This window comes from Mobula birostris, chromosome 2 (genome assembly GCF_030028105.1).
Source record: "Mobula birostris isolate sMobBir1 chromosome 2, sMobBir1.hap1, whole genome shotgun sequence".
NCBI classification, from domain to species: Eukaryota; Metazoa; Chordata; class Chondrichthyes; order Myliobatiformes; family Myliobatidae; genus Mobula; species Mobula birostris.
The window spans coordinates 131,285,148-131,298,615 of NC_092371.1; the positions used below are offsets into that span (position 1 = coordinate 131,285,148).

The 13,468-nt window shown below is 45.1% G+C and overlaps 1 protein-coding gene across 1 annotated transcript in view; it reads left to right on the plus strand.

The window, feature by feature from the left end:
- Positions 1–13,468, plus strand: part of LOC140210892 (zinc transporter ZIP9-B-like) — a 147,792-nt gene that overhangs the window by 128,645 nt on the left and 5,679 nt on the right. Inside the window, exons 6-9 of the mRNA XM_072280159.1 lie at positions 1,685–1,756; positions 6,610–6,678; positions 8,742–8,827; positions 10,508–10,642. Coding sequence (XP_072136260.1) covers positions 1,685–1,756; positions 6,610–6,678; positions 8,742–8,827; positions 10,508–10,642 — 362 coding nt within the window. The remainder of the gene's footprint in view (positions 1–1,684; positions 1,757–6,609; positions 6,679–8,741; positions 8,828–10,507; positions 10,643–13,468) is intronic.

Consider the following 13,468-nt stretch of genomic DNA (forward strand, 5'->3'; position numbering starts at 1 on the left):
AAAGATGAACTCTTGATTTCCCAATTTTCCACATTGTGGGTCTTGCAGTTTCTCTGCAACTGCAATGCTAGATTCTATGTTGTTTTCATTTTACAACTTAGACGTACTTGTATATGAAATAACCTGCCTCAATGGCATGCAAACAAAAGTTGTTAATAAATTTATACCAAGACCTGTCTGTGGAGGGAGTGTTAAGTCAGTGACTTTTCATCAGATCTGGAGATGAAATGGTTGATGAAGGGGCATTGACCTGATGCAGTGACTGGTAACTCTCCACAGATGCTGCTGTTGTATGGTTATGAGGCACAATTTGATTATTTTGAATTATGCAATGTAAGTTAGTTGTAATAACTTGGTGGAGTATGTGAGAGTTCATAATGAAATATGCTGTTAATAGTTACTTGAGAAGAAGTTCATCCATGAAGGATTTCTGAAAAGAGGGTTCAGTTTAAACTTGCCAACATTGGTTTTAGGTGCAGGGTTACTGTTTATGGTTAAATGATATTCTGAGATGGTGGAATGCTGAGTATAATTGGGCTTTTGTTGAATTTCTGTACTGTTGACAGTACCAGTGGCAACTGGGAATTCCACTTGTTATATTATTCACCGGTGGTGACAGACCAGATGAAAGTTCTGTGGTTTAAAGTGTTGGAAACCACTTCAAATGATGCAGCCACCTGAGGATATTGGGAATGTGGTCCTTTCTGATTACTTCCTTCTCCTGCTGCTGCATTGCCCTTTTCAGTGATTGCGTGGGGACCACAGACCCATGACCATCAGCACTGGGAAAGGCTGAGAGAAATTGTGAAGGAAGAGAACTCTCTCCTTTCCATCCCTCCCTCTGCCACCCTTCCTCCTTCTTCCATTCCCTTCCCTCTAATCTTCCTTATCTTTACAGCTGAGTCGACCAACCATTGCTCTGAACAGGAATTTTTTTGCATAGCTTGAAACCTGCACAGTATTTTAAATGGTTTAGGTGTTGGGTTTATTAACAGTGAGCTACTGACTTCCATTCTGTGTTGATTGTTACAATTTGAAAGTGTTGTAACTTGAAACACTGACAATGTAAATATGTTGAAGCTCTAAAATGTTTCAAAGTAAAAGCTTGTGGTACGATTATTATTTAGAAAATTTATGGATTATATTTATTAACACATAGTTACAGGGTATTCCCAATTATATTAACATAGATTTCAAAATTATATTATCCGTAATTTCAAAATTATATTTTTTGTTGCATGGCAGCAAAGGCTATGTGAGTGGGAACATTTCAGTTTGCGGCCACGCACTTACGCAGCTTAGAGGAAATAGTCCATCCACCACCCTCCACCCCCTTCCCTCCCTCTCTCTCTCCTCTGTCTCTGCCCTTTCCCTTCTCCACCCCTTCCCTCCCTCCCTCCCTGCCTCTTCCCTCCCTTGCTCCTCCAGCCCCTACCTCCCTCCCCTCCACCTTCCCTCTCTACTTCACCCATCCCTCCTCCAACCCCTTCCTGCCTCCTCCAGCTGAATTCCTCCCTATCCCTCCATCTCAGTTAACATCAGTAAATCCACCCTGATACACAACTATGACCCACAGCTGAACCCTTCTGCCAGTAGCCTGGTCCCCAGCCCTCAGCAGGAGGCCCCGCTCTGCTGGAAGCACCGGTCGAGGTGCTGGACTAACTTCTCCCCTTTACTTCTGTAGATGAAACCAGAGACCCAGGCCAACGAAGCCAACCCACCACAAGCTCCCCACCTGTAGCCGGCACCAGCACAGGTACATGTAGCGGGGCAGAGGGTGGGGGGGGGGGTGGGTAGTGGCGAATGGTTACTGAGAGACCAGGCCTTGATTGTCCCACCTGCAGGCTGGTCTCCTCACCCTGTAGATACATGACCCACCCCTCCCTCCCGCCCACCACTTTCTCCATGATCTGCCGCTTTTCCCTCTTCCGGTCACTTTTCCTTAGCCTCATTCTGCTCTCCCCCCCCCCCCCGTCACCCACAAATGGCACCCCAACCTCTCCTCTACAGCCTGCTTTATTGTGTGCAGGGCTTCCAGTGGCTGTGCCAGACAGAGTACCCAGGACCATCAGACTGAAGCTGGTGAGCTTCCTCCTGGTCCTGCAGTCCGGATGTGGGCATTGACTCAGGGAGTAGCCAGACCATCCACTGGATTTGGGCAGTTCCTTTCCAATGGTGAAGCTGCTGGGCTTTGTAGTAAGCCCATGGTCGAGTGGTCACCATCCCAGTTGGTCACCAAGCTGAGTGCAGGCTCCTTTGACCCTGCCATTCTGCACCGCCTTATATTGTTACCATCTGCCTCTCAGCAGGGTGATCAGAACTCAGGTGGGCAGTACTGTTTCCTCAAAGACACATGCCCTGTCCCTCTGCGTATGGGCGACTGAAAGCAGATGTCTACTGCCCAAGGAGGAGCTGGGACTCCCTCCCGGAACTCGGATCCTGGACAGCAGCAAGACATTCCTGAACTGGGGGGGATACTCCAGAGGTGTCAGTTGCCCCAGAGAGACCACATCGCAGGCTGCTCCCAACAGGAGGGGCACTCAATGTTGTTACCTTGTTTCAGTTGAGGTCTCTGTGTGTAGATGGACCAAAGGAACAAAATGACATGACCTTCATCTTTCCAGCCAGGCATGGGAGAAGTTCTCCTTGAACATGTTCCACCATCTGGCCTTGGAAATACATCCCCATCACTGTGTCTAAACTCTGGAACCCACTACCAGCAACACTGTGGGAGCACCTTCACCAGGGGAGCTGCCACCATTCAAGGGAGGGGCTCACCCCCACCTTCTCGATAGCAGTGGAATGATGCCCATGTGCAACACAGAAAGCATCCCATCCAGATGCATCACAGCAAGAGGTTGCACAAAGGTGTGGACACAGCTTCAGAAACCAGTCTCCCCACCATGCAGTGCACTTCTTGCTGCCTCAGTAAAGCAGCCAACATGATCAAAGACCCCACCTACCCAGTCATTCTCTCTTCTCTCTAATCCCATTGGGCCAAATATATAAAAGTCTGGAACACATACCACCAGGCTCAAAGAAGGCTTCTATCCTGTTGTCAGATTCTTGAACAGACTCCTCAAATGCTAAAGGTTAGTTAGATCTCCTAATCTGCTTCAGTTTTGCACCTTACTGTCTACTTGCACTTCACCTCCGTTGTAATAGTAACACTATTGTATTCTGGTTTCTTTTTATTGCCTTGATGTACTTGTGTATGGAATGATCTCTGGATGTCACACAAAATAAAAGCTTTTCACTGCATCTCGGTACATGTGTGATGCTGCCTGGCCTGCTGCGTTCACCAGCAACTTTGATGTGTGTTGTTGTAATGAAATTATGCCTTCTATGGAGAAATGGTATTGAGGTGTAATGTGTCAGCACTGAGATGGGTGCCCATGGGCAGGACAGGTAGCTGGCATTTTTCACCCTGCTTTAGCCTTGGAATGCAGAGTTGTAGAACAGTGTGGAGTAGAATGGTGCGATGATATAAAGGACCTTGCTTCTTTGGATGGTGCATCTTGGTATCAATGTTGAATGAAGAGAGGTTGAGGAGCTTGCCTCCTTCCCCGCATACTCCAACTTTATCACCTCACCACACCTGCAATTTGTGAGTGACTGTATGTTCCTTAGCCCAAGCCTCTTCCATTCAGACAAGAGGAGGAGGGGTTTCCTGGTGCACAGTCATTGACCCTGGAGCACAGCCGGTCCATTGTTATGGTTCTAACTTCGTGGGATCATCTGGTTAGTTCCATTTACCCAGAGTCCTGTAGGTTTTCTCCTCACAGTATCCCTGCAGGTTCTTCTTGGAAAGTCACAAACAGGAACATTTTTTATGTCTTTACTTTGGTCCTTTTGTCAGTGATTCTCCATCCATGAATTTCTTCTTATTATGACATTAAAAGATTTTGTAAGTTTCTATTTACAGTACCCTTTTGTCTTTGAAAGACAACCGTTCTATCCAGCCAACTAAGACTCCAGGACCCTGTAGTTACATAGAACATAGAATAGTACAGCACAGTACAGGCCCTTCGGCCCACAATGTTGTGCCGACCCTCAAACCCTGCCTCCCATATAAGCCCCCACCTTAGATTCCTCCATATACCTGTCTAGTAGTCTCTTAAACTTCACTAGTGTATCTGCCTCCACCACTGACTCAGGCAGTGCATTCCACGCACCAACCACTCTCTGAGTAAAAGACCTTCCTCTAATATCCCCCTTGAACTTCCCACCCCTTACCTTAAACCCATGTCCTCTCGTATTGAGCAGTGGTGCCCTGGGGAAGAGGCGCTGGCTATCCACTCTATCTAATCCTCTTATTACCTCCAGACCTTGGTGATTTCTGCTGTCCCAGGACCTGGCAGCATTGACCCAGTCCAGACTGTCGTATGGTCATACATTACAGAGATGGGGCATTTGGCCCAACTCATCCATGTCAGCCAAATTGCTTACCTGAGCTAGCTCCATTTGCATTTGACCTTTCCTCTCTATCAACCTGTCCAACCCACCTCTTATCACCTCATTTGGCAACTGACTCCACATACGCACCATCATCTGTATGAAAAACACTCCCTTAAAGCTTTCTCCTCGCGCCTTAAACCTATGTCCTTTAGTTTTAGACTCCTACTATGGGGAAAAGACTGTGAACATCTATCTTATCTATGTCATTCATGATTTTATAAACCTAAGGTCATGTGATAAGATGGGCTCTTGGCCTCACAATCTACCTCACTGTGATCTTGCGCTTTATGTGGATTTTATACTTTATTCTGCATTGTTAATGTTTCATTTTGCTCAATGATTTGACTTGTAATACAGTATGCAAGACAAGTTTTTCACTATATCTTGGTATGTATGACATGATATGTCAGTACCTCAATTTCTCTCAACCTCCTTTGCATAGGTTTCAACTGCTTACCCTGGAGCAGTCTCTGCTTGTAACCCAAGCCTCCTGTCCAAACAAAATGATCTTAAAATGCTTTGAGATACAGTGCCTATAAAAAGTATTCACCCACCTTGGAAGTTTTCTTGTTTTCTTGTCTTAAAACATTGAATTACAGTGGATTTAATTTGGCTTTTTTGACATTGATTAACTGAAAAGACTCATGTCGACGTGAAAACATATTTCTGCAATTGGTCTAAATTTATTACAATTACTAAACACAAAATAATTGATTGGGTAAGTACACACCTCCTTCAAGCCAGTAGTTAGTAGCTGCGCCTTTGGCAGCAATTACAGCCTTAAGTCTGTGTGGATAGGTCTCTATCAGCTTTGCAAACCTGGATGCTGCAATGTTTCCCCGCTCTTCTTTACAAAACTCCTCAAACTCTGTCAGATTGCATTGGGTTCGTGAGTGAACAGCCCTTTCCAAGTCCAGTCACAAATGCTCAGTTGGATTGAGGTCTGGACTCTAACTTGGCCACATCAGGGCATTAACTTCGTTGCTTTTAAGCCATTCCTGTGTAGCTTTGGCTTTATGCTTGGGGGTCATCGTCTTGCTGGAAAACAAGTGTTCTCCCAAGTGACAGTTCTCTTGCAGAATACATCAGGTTTTCCTCCAGGATTTCCCCGTATTTTACTACATTCATTTTACCCTTTACCTTCTCATGCCTTCCAGGGCCTGCTTCAGTGAAGTATCCCCACAGCATGATGCAGCCACCACCATGCTTCACAGTAGGGATGGTGTGTTTTTGATAATGTGCGTTGTTTGGCTTACACCAAACATAGCGTTTAGTCTGATGGCCAAAAAACTCAATTTTGGTTTCATCAGACCATAGAACCTTCTTTCAGCTGACTCAGAGTCTCCCACATGCCTTCTGGCAAACTCCAGCTGAGATTTCATGTGAGTTTTTTTTCCAACAGTGGTTTTCTCTTTGCCACTCTCCCATAAAGCTGCAACTGGTGAAGCACCCAGGCAACAGCTGTTGTATGTGCAGTCTCTCCCATCTCAGCCATTGAAGCTTGTAACTCCTCCAGAGTTGTCATAGGTCTCTTGGTGGCCTCCCTCACTAGTCCCCTTCTTTCACAGTCACTCTTGGCCTGCTCTTGGAAGATTTACAGCTATGCTATATTCTTTCCATTTCTTGACGATTGACTTAACTATACTCTAAGGGATATTCAGTGACTTGGAAATTTTCTTGTATCCATCTCTTGACTTGTGCTTTTTAATAGCCTTTTCATGGAGTTGCTTGGAGTGTTCTTTTGTCTTCGTGGTGTAGTTTTTGCCAGGATACTGACTCACCAGCATTTGGACCTTCCAGATACAGGTGTATTTTTACTGCTATCAGTTGAAATGTGACTTCTAAAACTAATGGACTGCACCAGTGACGATTTTGTGTGTCATGTTAAAGTGGGGGAGGAGAGGAAGGTGAATGCTTATGCAATCAATTATTTTGTATTTTATACTTGTAATTAATTTAGATCACTTTGTAGAGATCTGTTTTCACTTTGGCATGGAAGAGTCGTCTTCTGTTATCAGTATCAAAATAGTCAAATTAAATCCATCTCTGATTCAACGTTGTAAAACAATAAAACACAAAAACTTCGGGGGAGGGGTGGTGAGTATTTTTTATAGGCACTGTATTTAATGATGTCTTCTTTTACCTCTACAGAACAGGGGAGAAGATCGGGGGCTGGATCCAGTCTGACTGCCACCCTTGGCCTTGTTATCCATGCAGCAGGTATGAGTCGATCTCTGTATGAGGTGGGGGAGGGGAGGGGTGGTCTGATCAGTCAACAGAGTGTTGTGTACCATTGCAAAGGTACAATTGTGCAGGAGCTGCATCGTGGAGGGAGAGCAGCCTGTGTGAGGGAAGTACATTGTGGAGAGTTGGCAGTAGGGGGCAAACTTCCATGTGTCGGGGTTCTTGCCCTGCAGCCCAATGGGAAGGAGCGGAGGCAGTGATTGAATTGGGTGGTTCGGGTGAGCAGAGTGACTTGAAGAGGAATCAGTCTGAAAAGTTTCTGAAGTCTGTGGCGTGGTATGAGGGGTCTTGCAAATGGTCTTGCTCTGGATATGGGGCATGGTCAGGGAGGTTGGTGGGAAAATGAAGGTTTAATCCTCTCTGGGTAAGTGTGGGGAGCAGGAGGTATAAGTTGCTTTGATGCTGGCCAGGATTACAGACCTACGGTTGGTGTCCTGGACTCGTACTGCACAAAAACGGGCTCTTTGCTCAACCGGGCCATGCCAACCAAGATGCCCATCTGAGCTAGTCCCATTAGCCAGTGTTTGGCTCATATCCCTTTGAACCTTGGGCCAGTGCATTAAAAGTGAGGAGATTTCCCTGGGCCTTCCCGTTCCGACTAAGGGATCCTCTCTGATGGATTCACAATGGCCCTTTAGCATTTCCGTCTGCCCTGGAGAATGAGTAACCCAGTCCTCAACCATTAGAGCACAAGTACAAAATCAGTATTCAGCCATTCAGTCCAGTGAATCTGTTTAACCTTTTCTCTCAACCCCATTCTTTTGCTGCCTTTTTGTAACACATAACCCCCCCCCCCCCCACCACCACCAATCAAAAATCTATCAATCTCTTCCGATGACCTGCACAGCCCTCTGGCAACAAATTCCACAGATTCACCACTCTCGGGTTAAAGAAATTAATCTTCACCTCTGTTTTAAATGGACTTCCTCCAAGCCAGTGGGACTTAAGGCCTTGTCTGCTGCCAGTGTCTGCAGGACCATGGCACCTCCTGAAGTTTCATGACATTAATTCCTCTGGTATCTAGGCATCTACTGCCCATCCCTCATGCCCCTTGAGAAGATGGCAGTGAACCTCTTTCTATAATTGTACTTTCTTCTGCTGAAGGTCCAACAGAGAGGGTATTCCAGGATTTAGGTCAAGGGATGGTGAAGGAACAGTGACGGATTTTCTAAGGGCAGAGACTGTGCTGAGAAGAAGTTAGCAGGAGAGTGGGATTGCTCTGCAATTTAGCAGAGACTCAAAGGGCCAAAATAGTCACTCCCTGTGGAAAAATTAAGAAAAAAAAAATGACAACACTGGAAGCTGTTTGGCCCATTGTGTTTGTGTTGGTTCCCTGAGCTAATCCCATTTGTCTGAACTAGGCCCGTGTCCCTCTAACCCACAGTTAGTGCGACACTATTACAGCTTGGGGCATCAGAATTTAGAGTTCAGTTTTGGTGCTGACTGTACAATCTCTCTGAGGATTGTGTGGGTTTTCTCCAGGTGCTCCAGTTTCTTCCCATAGTTCAAAGCCATATCAGTTAGTAGGTTAATTGGTCATTGTAAACTAACCTGTGATTAGGCTGGGGTTAAATCAGGGGTTGCTAGCAGTGTGGCTTAAAAGAAAATCTTACCCATGTACCCGTGCAAATGCCTTTTAAATGTTGTGATTGTACCCGCCTCTACCACTTCCTTCAGCAGCTCATTCCACATATCCAGCACTCACTGTGTGAATAAACTCCCTTTAAATCTTTCCCCTCTCACCTTAAACCTATGCCCTCTAGTCTTAGGCTCCCCTATCCTTGAGGAAAATATGATTTACTCATGATTCTGTAAACCTCTATCAGGTCACCCTTCAGCTATCTTCACTCCAGGGAAAACATTCCCAGCTTGTCCAATTGCCCTATAACTCGAGCTGTCCAGCTGCATTCCTGCAAACGTTCCTCACAACCTACCTTTATGATCAGCTCTGCACAAGTACTGTATCTCATAGACACCACATGAGAATCCTTCCATACGTCAGGTACTGCTGACTAATCCACATGCTTCCCTTCTTACAGTGGATGGTGTGGCACTAGGAACTGCTGCGGGATCGTCCCAGCTCTCACTCCAGCTCATCGTCTTCTTTGCTGTTATCCTGCACAAGGTGAGTCGACAGCAGCAGCAGGGACAACTTGACTGTTGGGGTGGGGGGAGGGGGAGTGTTCCCTTTGGATGCATGCCTTTTGGTGCCCTGGCAAATATAATTGATTTATTATCATATATTGAAAGGTTTGTGTGCCATCCGGACAGAACATTCTATACGTAAGTACATCATTTAGTAAAAAGCAATAACAGAAAGCATAACAGTGTTACAGTTACAGACAAAATGCAGTGCAGGAGGACAAATTATTTCTAAAGGCTACGATGAGGTTATCTGGGAGATCAAAAGTTCATCTTGTATTAGTTGAGAGGTCTGTTCAGGAGCCTAATAAAAGCAGGAGAGAAGCTGTCCTTGAACCTGGTGGTACATGTTCTCAAGCTTTCATATCTTTTGCTCCATGGGAGGAAGAGAGAATGACCCAGGTGGGAGAGGTCTTTGATTATATTGTCTGCTTTCCTAAGGCAGCAGAAAGCATAGACAGTCAATGAAAAGAAAGCTGGTTTGTGTGACAGACTGGGCTGTGTTCACATCTGCAGTGTCTTGCAATCATGGGCACAGCAGTTGCCATAAACCATTATTGCCCCAATGGCACCTGGTCATGTATTTCACATTGGAGTTCCCTTTGCCTGAGTTGACACTGGTTTTTCACTGCAGTAATATGTTTCATTGGCTGCCAGGGTGTCCTGACATTATTCAGACCACTGCAGAAATGCAGGTTCTTCTGCAAGGTGGGCAAAAAGCTGTACCTCGTGTGGGCACCATGTGCCAACTCTTGTGATGTCATTGGGCCACTGGCAAGGATAGGGGTTGAGGGGTGTGAGGCCATTGGACTCATCCATGTGTGGATATCTTGGATATCAAAGGACTGGAGAGCACCCACATTGGTCCTGTCCTGTCAGAGTGAATGGTGAGTCCAGCAGCAGTGGGGGCTCAGCCTTTGCATGTTAGTGTCCTGGATAGTGATGTGAGGAGGAAGGGTTTGGCTGGTGACTGAAAAATAACATCAGAGGCCTGGTAACTAAGGAAATCAGTTCAAGCCAGTCAAACAGAATATGCACCAATGACTCTAATTATACTTCCTGCTGGCTCAGGAAAGCAACCACTATAATCAAAGACCTGTCCCTCCATTGATATTCTCCCCTTTCCCATCGAACGGAATATTGAAAAAGCTTGAGAACACACACCACAAGACTAGGTTCAAGGACAGCTTCTGTCCTGCTGATATTAGCCTCTTGGATTCACCTCCTTCTCTGATAAAGGATGAACTCTTGATCTGTTAATCTACCATGTCATGTCCCCTGCACTTTTCTCTGTAACTGTAGAACTGTACTTTGCATTATTATTGCTTTTCCTTGTGTACTATGTCGATGTAGAGTATGATCTGTCTGGAAGGCATGCAAACAAAAACTTTTAATTGTATCCCCGTGCACTTGACAGTGATAATTAGTACCAAGGTAACATGGGATGTGAGCAAAATGGAGCCAGGAGCAAATTGCTGATTGATCACGGACAGAGATGCTGGTGTGTAGAGCCAGAGCCAGGGCAAGGCTCAAAGCCCAAGGTCTCTGCTGCCTTCCACAACCCAGCAGTGGCTGACAGTGTGTCCACTGAGGAATATCTGAGCTGAAACCCTGAGTGAATGTGGGTGGTGTTGTCAGTGATGTTGTCTGTGGGTAATTTCAGGCACCTGCATCATTTGGTTTGGTCTCGTACCTGGTGCACGCTGGGCTGGAGAAGAGACAGATCCACAAGCACCTGCTGGCCTTCTCTCTGGCTGCCCCACTGCTGGCCGTCAGCACCTTCTTCATTGTCCGCAAGGTGAGTACATTCTCTGCAGACCAGAGTCCCAGCCTAATCTGACTCCAATCAGGACTTTATCCTAACACGTCCTCCAACATTAAACCAGTACCCTGTCCCCATCATAACCAACCATTACACTAAACCAGGTCCCCGTCCCCAACATAATCCCCACTCTAAAACAGGTCCCTGTGCCTAAATTCTACCATTATAAACCAGTATCCCGTCCTAAACAGATCCCCAACCTCATCACACATTCCTCCTTAAAAACTCACCTCAACCTGATCCCTAGTCTAAACCTTTTCCTAAAAACTCACCTCAACCTGATCCTCAGTCTAAACTTTTTCCCAGATTCTCACCTACCCTAATCCCACATCCCAACACATAACATGCCCCCTCCCTAACCGATACAGCCACCTTAAATAATCCCCATCCTGCACTTTCATATACTCTCACCCTAAATTTGCATCTTGTTTCAAAATACACCTGTATTAGATGTGTGACCTCCTTATTTTTAAGCCTAGATCTAGTTACTCCTGCAAAGAGAAACACAGTCTCCACATCACGCAGGACCATAAGTGTTTCACTTAAATCCCCTTTCATGCTTCTAAATTTGAGCAGTTCAATTTCTCCTCGTAACACAACTCACTATTCCAGTTATTGGTCTGGTAAACCCAATGCATTAATACACAGTGCCTATAAAAAGAATTATATATGTAATTGTCATGTGCTTCTTACTCTCTCAAATATCAACACTCTTTACAGTACTCCACTTGTGGTCTTGCCAATCTCCTTTATGACTAAAACATAGTCTCATTAATGTTTGCATTCAATTCCCCTTGTAATGAACAATAATATTGTGAGGTTATACCTGCACACTGGTTTTCAGTGACTCATGGAGTAGGATACCTAAATCCCTCTGCACCTTGGAGAACTTTTGATGGACTCACTTGCCTACTCAGTTACTCAATCCATATCCTTTTGTGGGGTCCTCTTCACATCTTTCCTCCCTCCCTGCAAATTTTGCAGATATACTTTTGATTCCCATCCAATTCATTTATATAAATCATAAAGCATGAGCTATTGCCTACCACAATAACTTTTGCTACAGCACCTTATCAAACACCTTCTGAAGCTCTCAGCACAGTGCCACCACCCATTCCTCTTTATCCACACATTACTACTTTGAAGTACCCTAGTTGCGCCAGAGTCATAGAGCACTACAACACAAAAGCAGGCCCTTCGGTCCATCTAGTATATACTATTATTCTGCCCAGTCCCATTGACCTTCATCTGGACCATAGTCCACCATACCACTCCCATCCATGTACTTATCCAAACTTCTCTGGCATCGAACTCGCATCCACCACTCCACAGGCAACTAGTTCCACACTCTCACCACTCTCTGAGTGATGTTCCCCAATTTCACTTCTTACACTTGACCCATGACCTCTAGTTCTATTCTCACCCAACCTCAATGGAAAGATTTACCTAATCTGTACCCCTTATAATTTTGTACACCTCAATCAAATCTGCCCTCACTCTCCTATGGTCCCCTATAAAATCCTAACTATTGACTCAGGTCCTCAAGCCCTGTCAATATCCTTGTAAATTTTCTCTGCACTCTTTCAATTTTATTCATATCTTTACTGTAGGTAGGTGACCAGAACTACACACAGTACTCCAAATTAGGTCTAACCAATGTCTTGTATAACTTCAACATAACAGCCAGTTCCTGTACTCAATACTTCGATTTATGAAGGCCAATGTGCCAAAAGCTTTCTTTATGACCCTATCAACTTGTGATGCCACTTTCAAGAAATTATGGATCTGTATTCCTAGATTTCTCAGTTTTACTGTACTCCTCAGTTCCCTACTGTTTACTGTGTAAGTCGTACACTGGTCATTCTCCCAAACTGCAACACCTCCTGCTTGCATGCATTAAATTCCATCTGTAATTTTTTCAGCCCATTTTACCATCTGATCCTAATCCAGCTGCAAGCTTCGATAGCCTTCTTTGCTGTCCACTACGCCCCCAATCTTGTGTCATCCACACGTTTGCCATATTATCGTCCAGATGTTTGATATAAATGCCAACAACAATGGACCCAGCACTAATTCCTGTAGCACACTACTCACAGACCTCCAGAGGCAACTACCACTCTCTGGTTTCTCCCACAAAGTCAAAGTCTAACCCAATTTACTACCTCGTCCTGAATGCTAATCAACTGACCCTTGACCAACCTCCCATGTGGGACCTTGCCAAAATCTATGTAGGCAACATCCACTGCATTTCCTCTATCAAGTTTTCTAGTAACTTCCTCAAAAATGCTATAAGCTTGATTAGACACAACCTACCATGCCTAGAGCCAAGTTGATTATCCCTAATATCTATCTATCCAAATATTTATATATCCAGTTCCTCAGAATACCTTCCAATAACTGATGTCAGGCTCTCTGGCCTATAATTTCCTTGCTTATTCTTAGAACCTTTCTTAGACAACAGAACATTAGCTATCCTCCAATCCTCTGGCGCCTCACCTGTGGCTAAAGTTGGTTTAAATACCTTTGACGGGGTCACTTACCTGCACTAGCCTCCCACAAGGTCCTTTGTGAGGCCCTGGGAATTTATCCATCCTCATTTTCCTTGAACAGCAAGCACTTCCTCCTCTGTATGTAATCCGTACACGGTCCATCCATACACTGCTGTTTCGCCTTAGATCTGTAGACACTGTGTCCATCTCCCAAAGAAATACAGATGCAAAAAAAAAAATCCATTTAAGATCTCCCTCATCTGTTTCAGCATGCATAGATAACCATGCTGATCTCCAAACCGATCAATTTTGC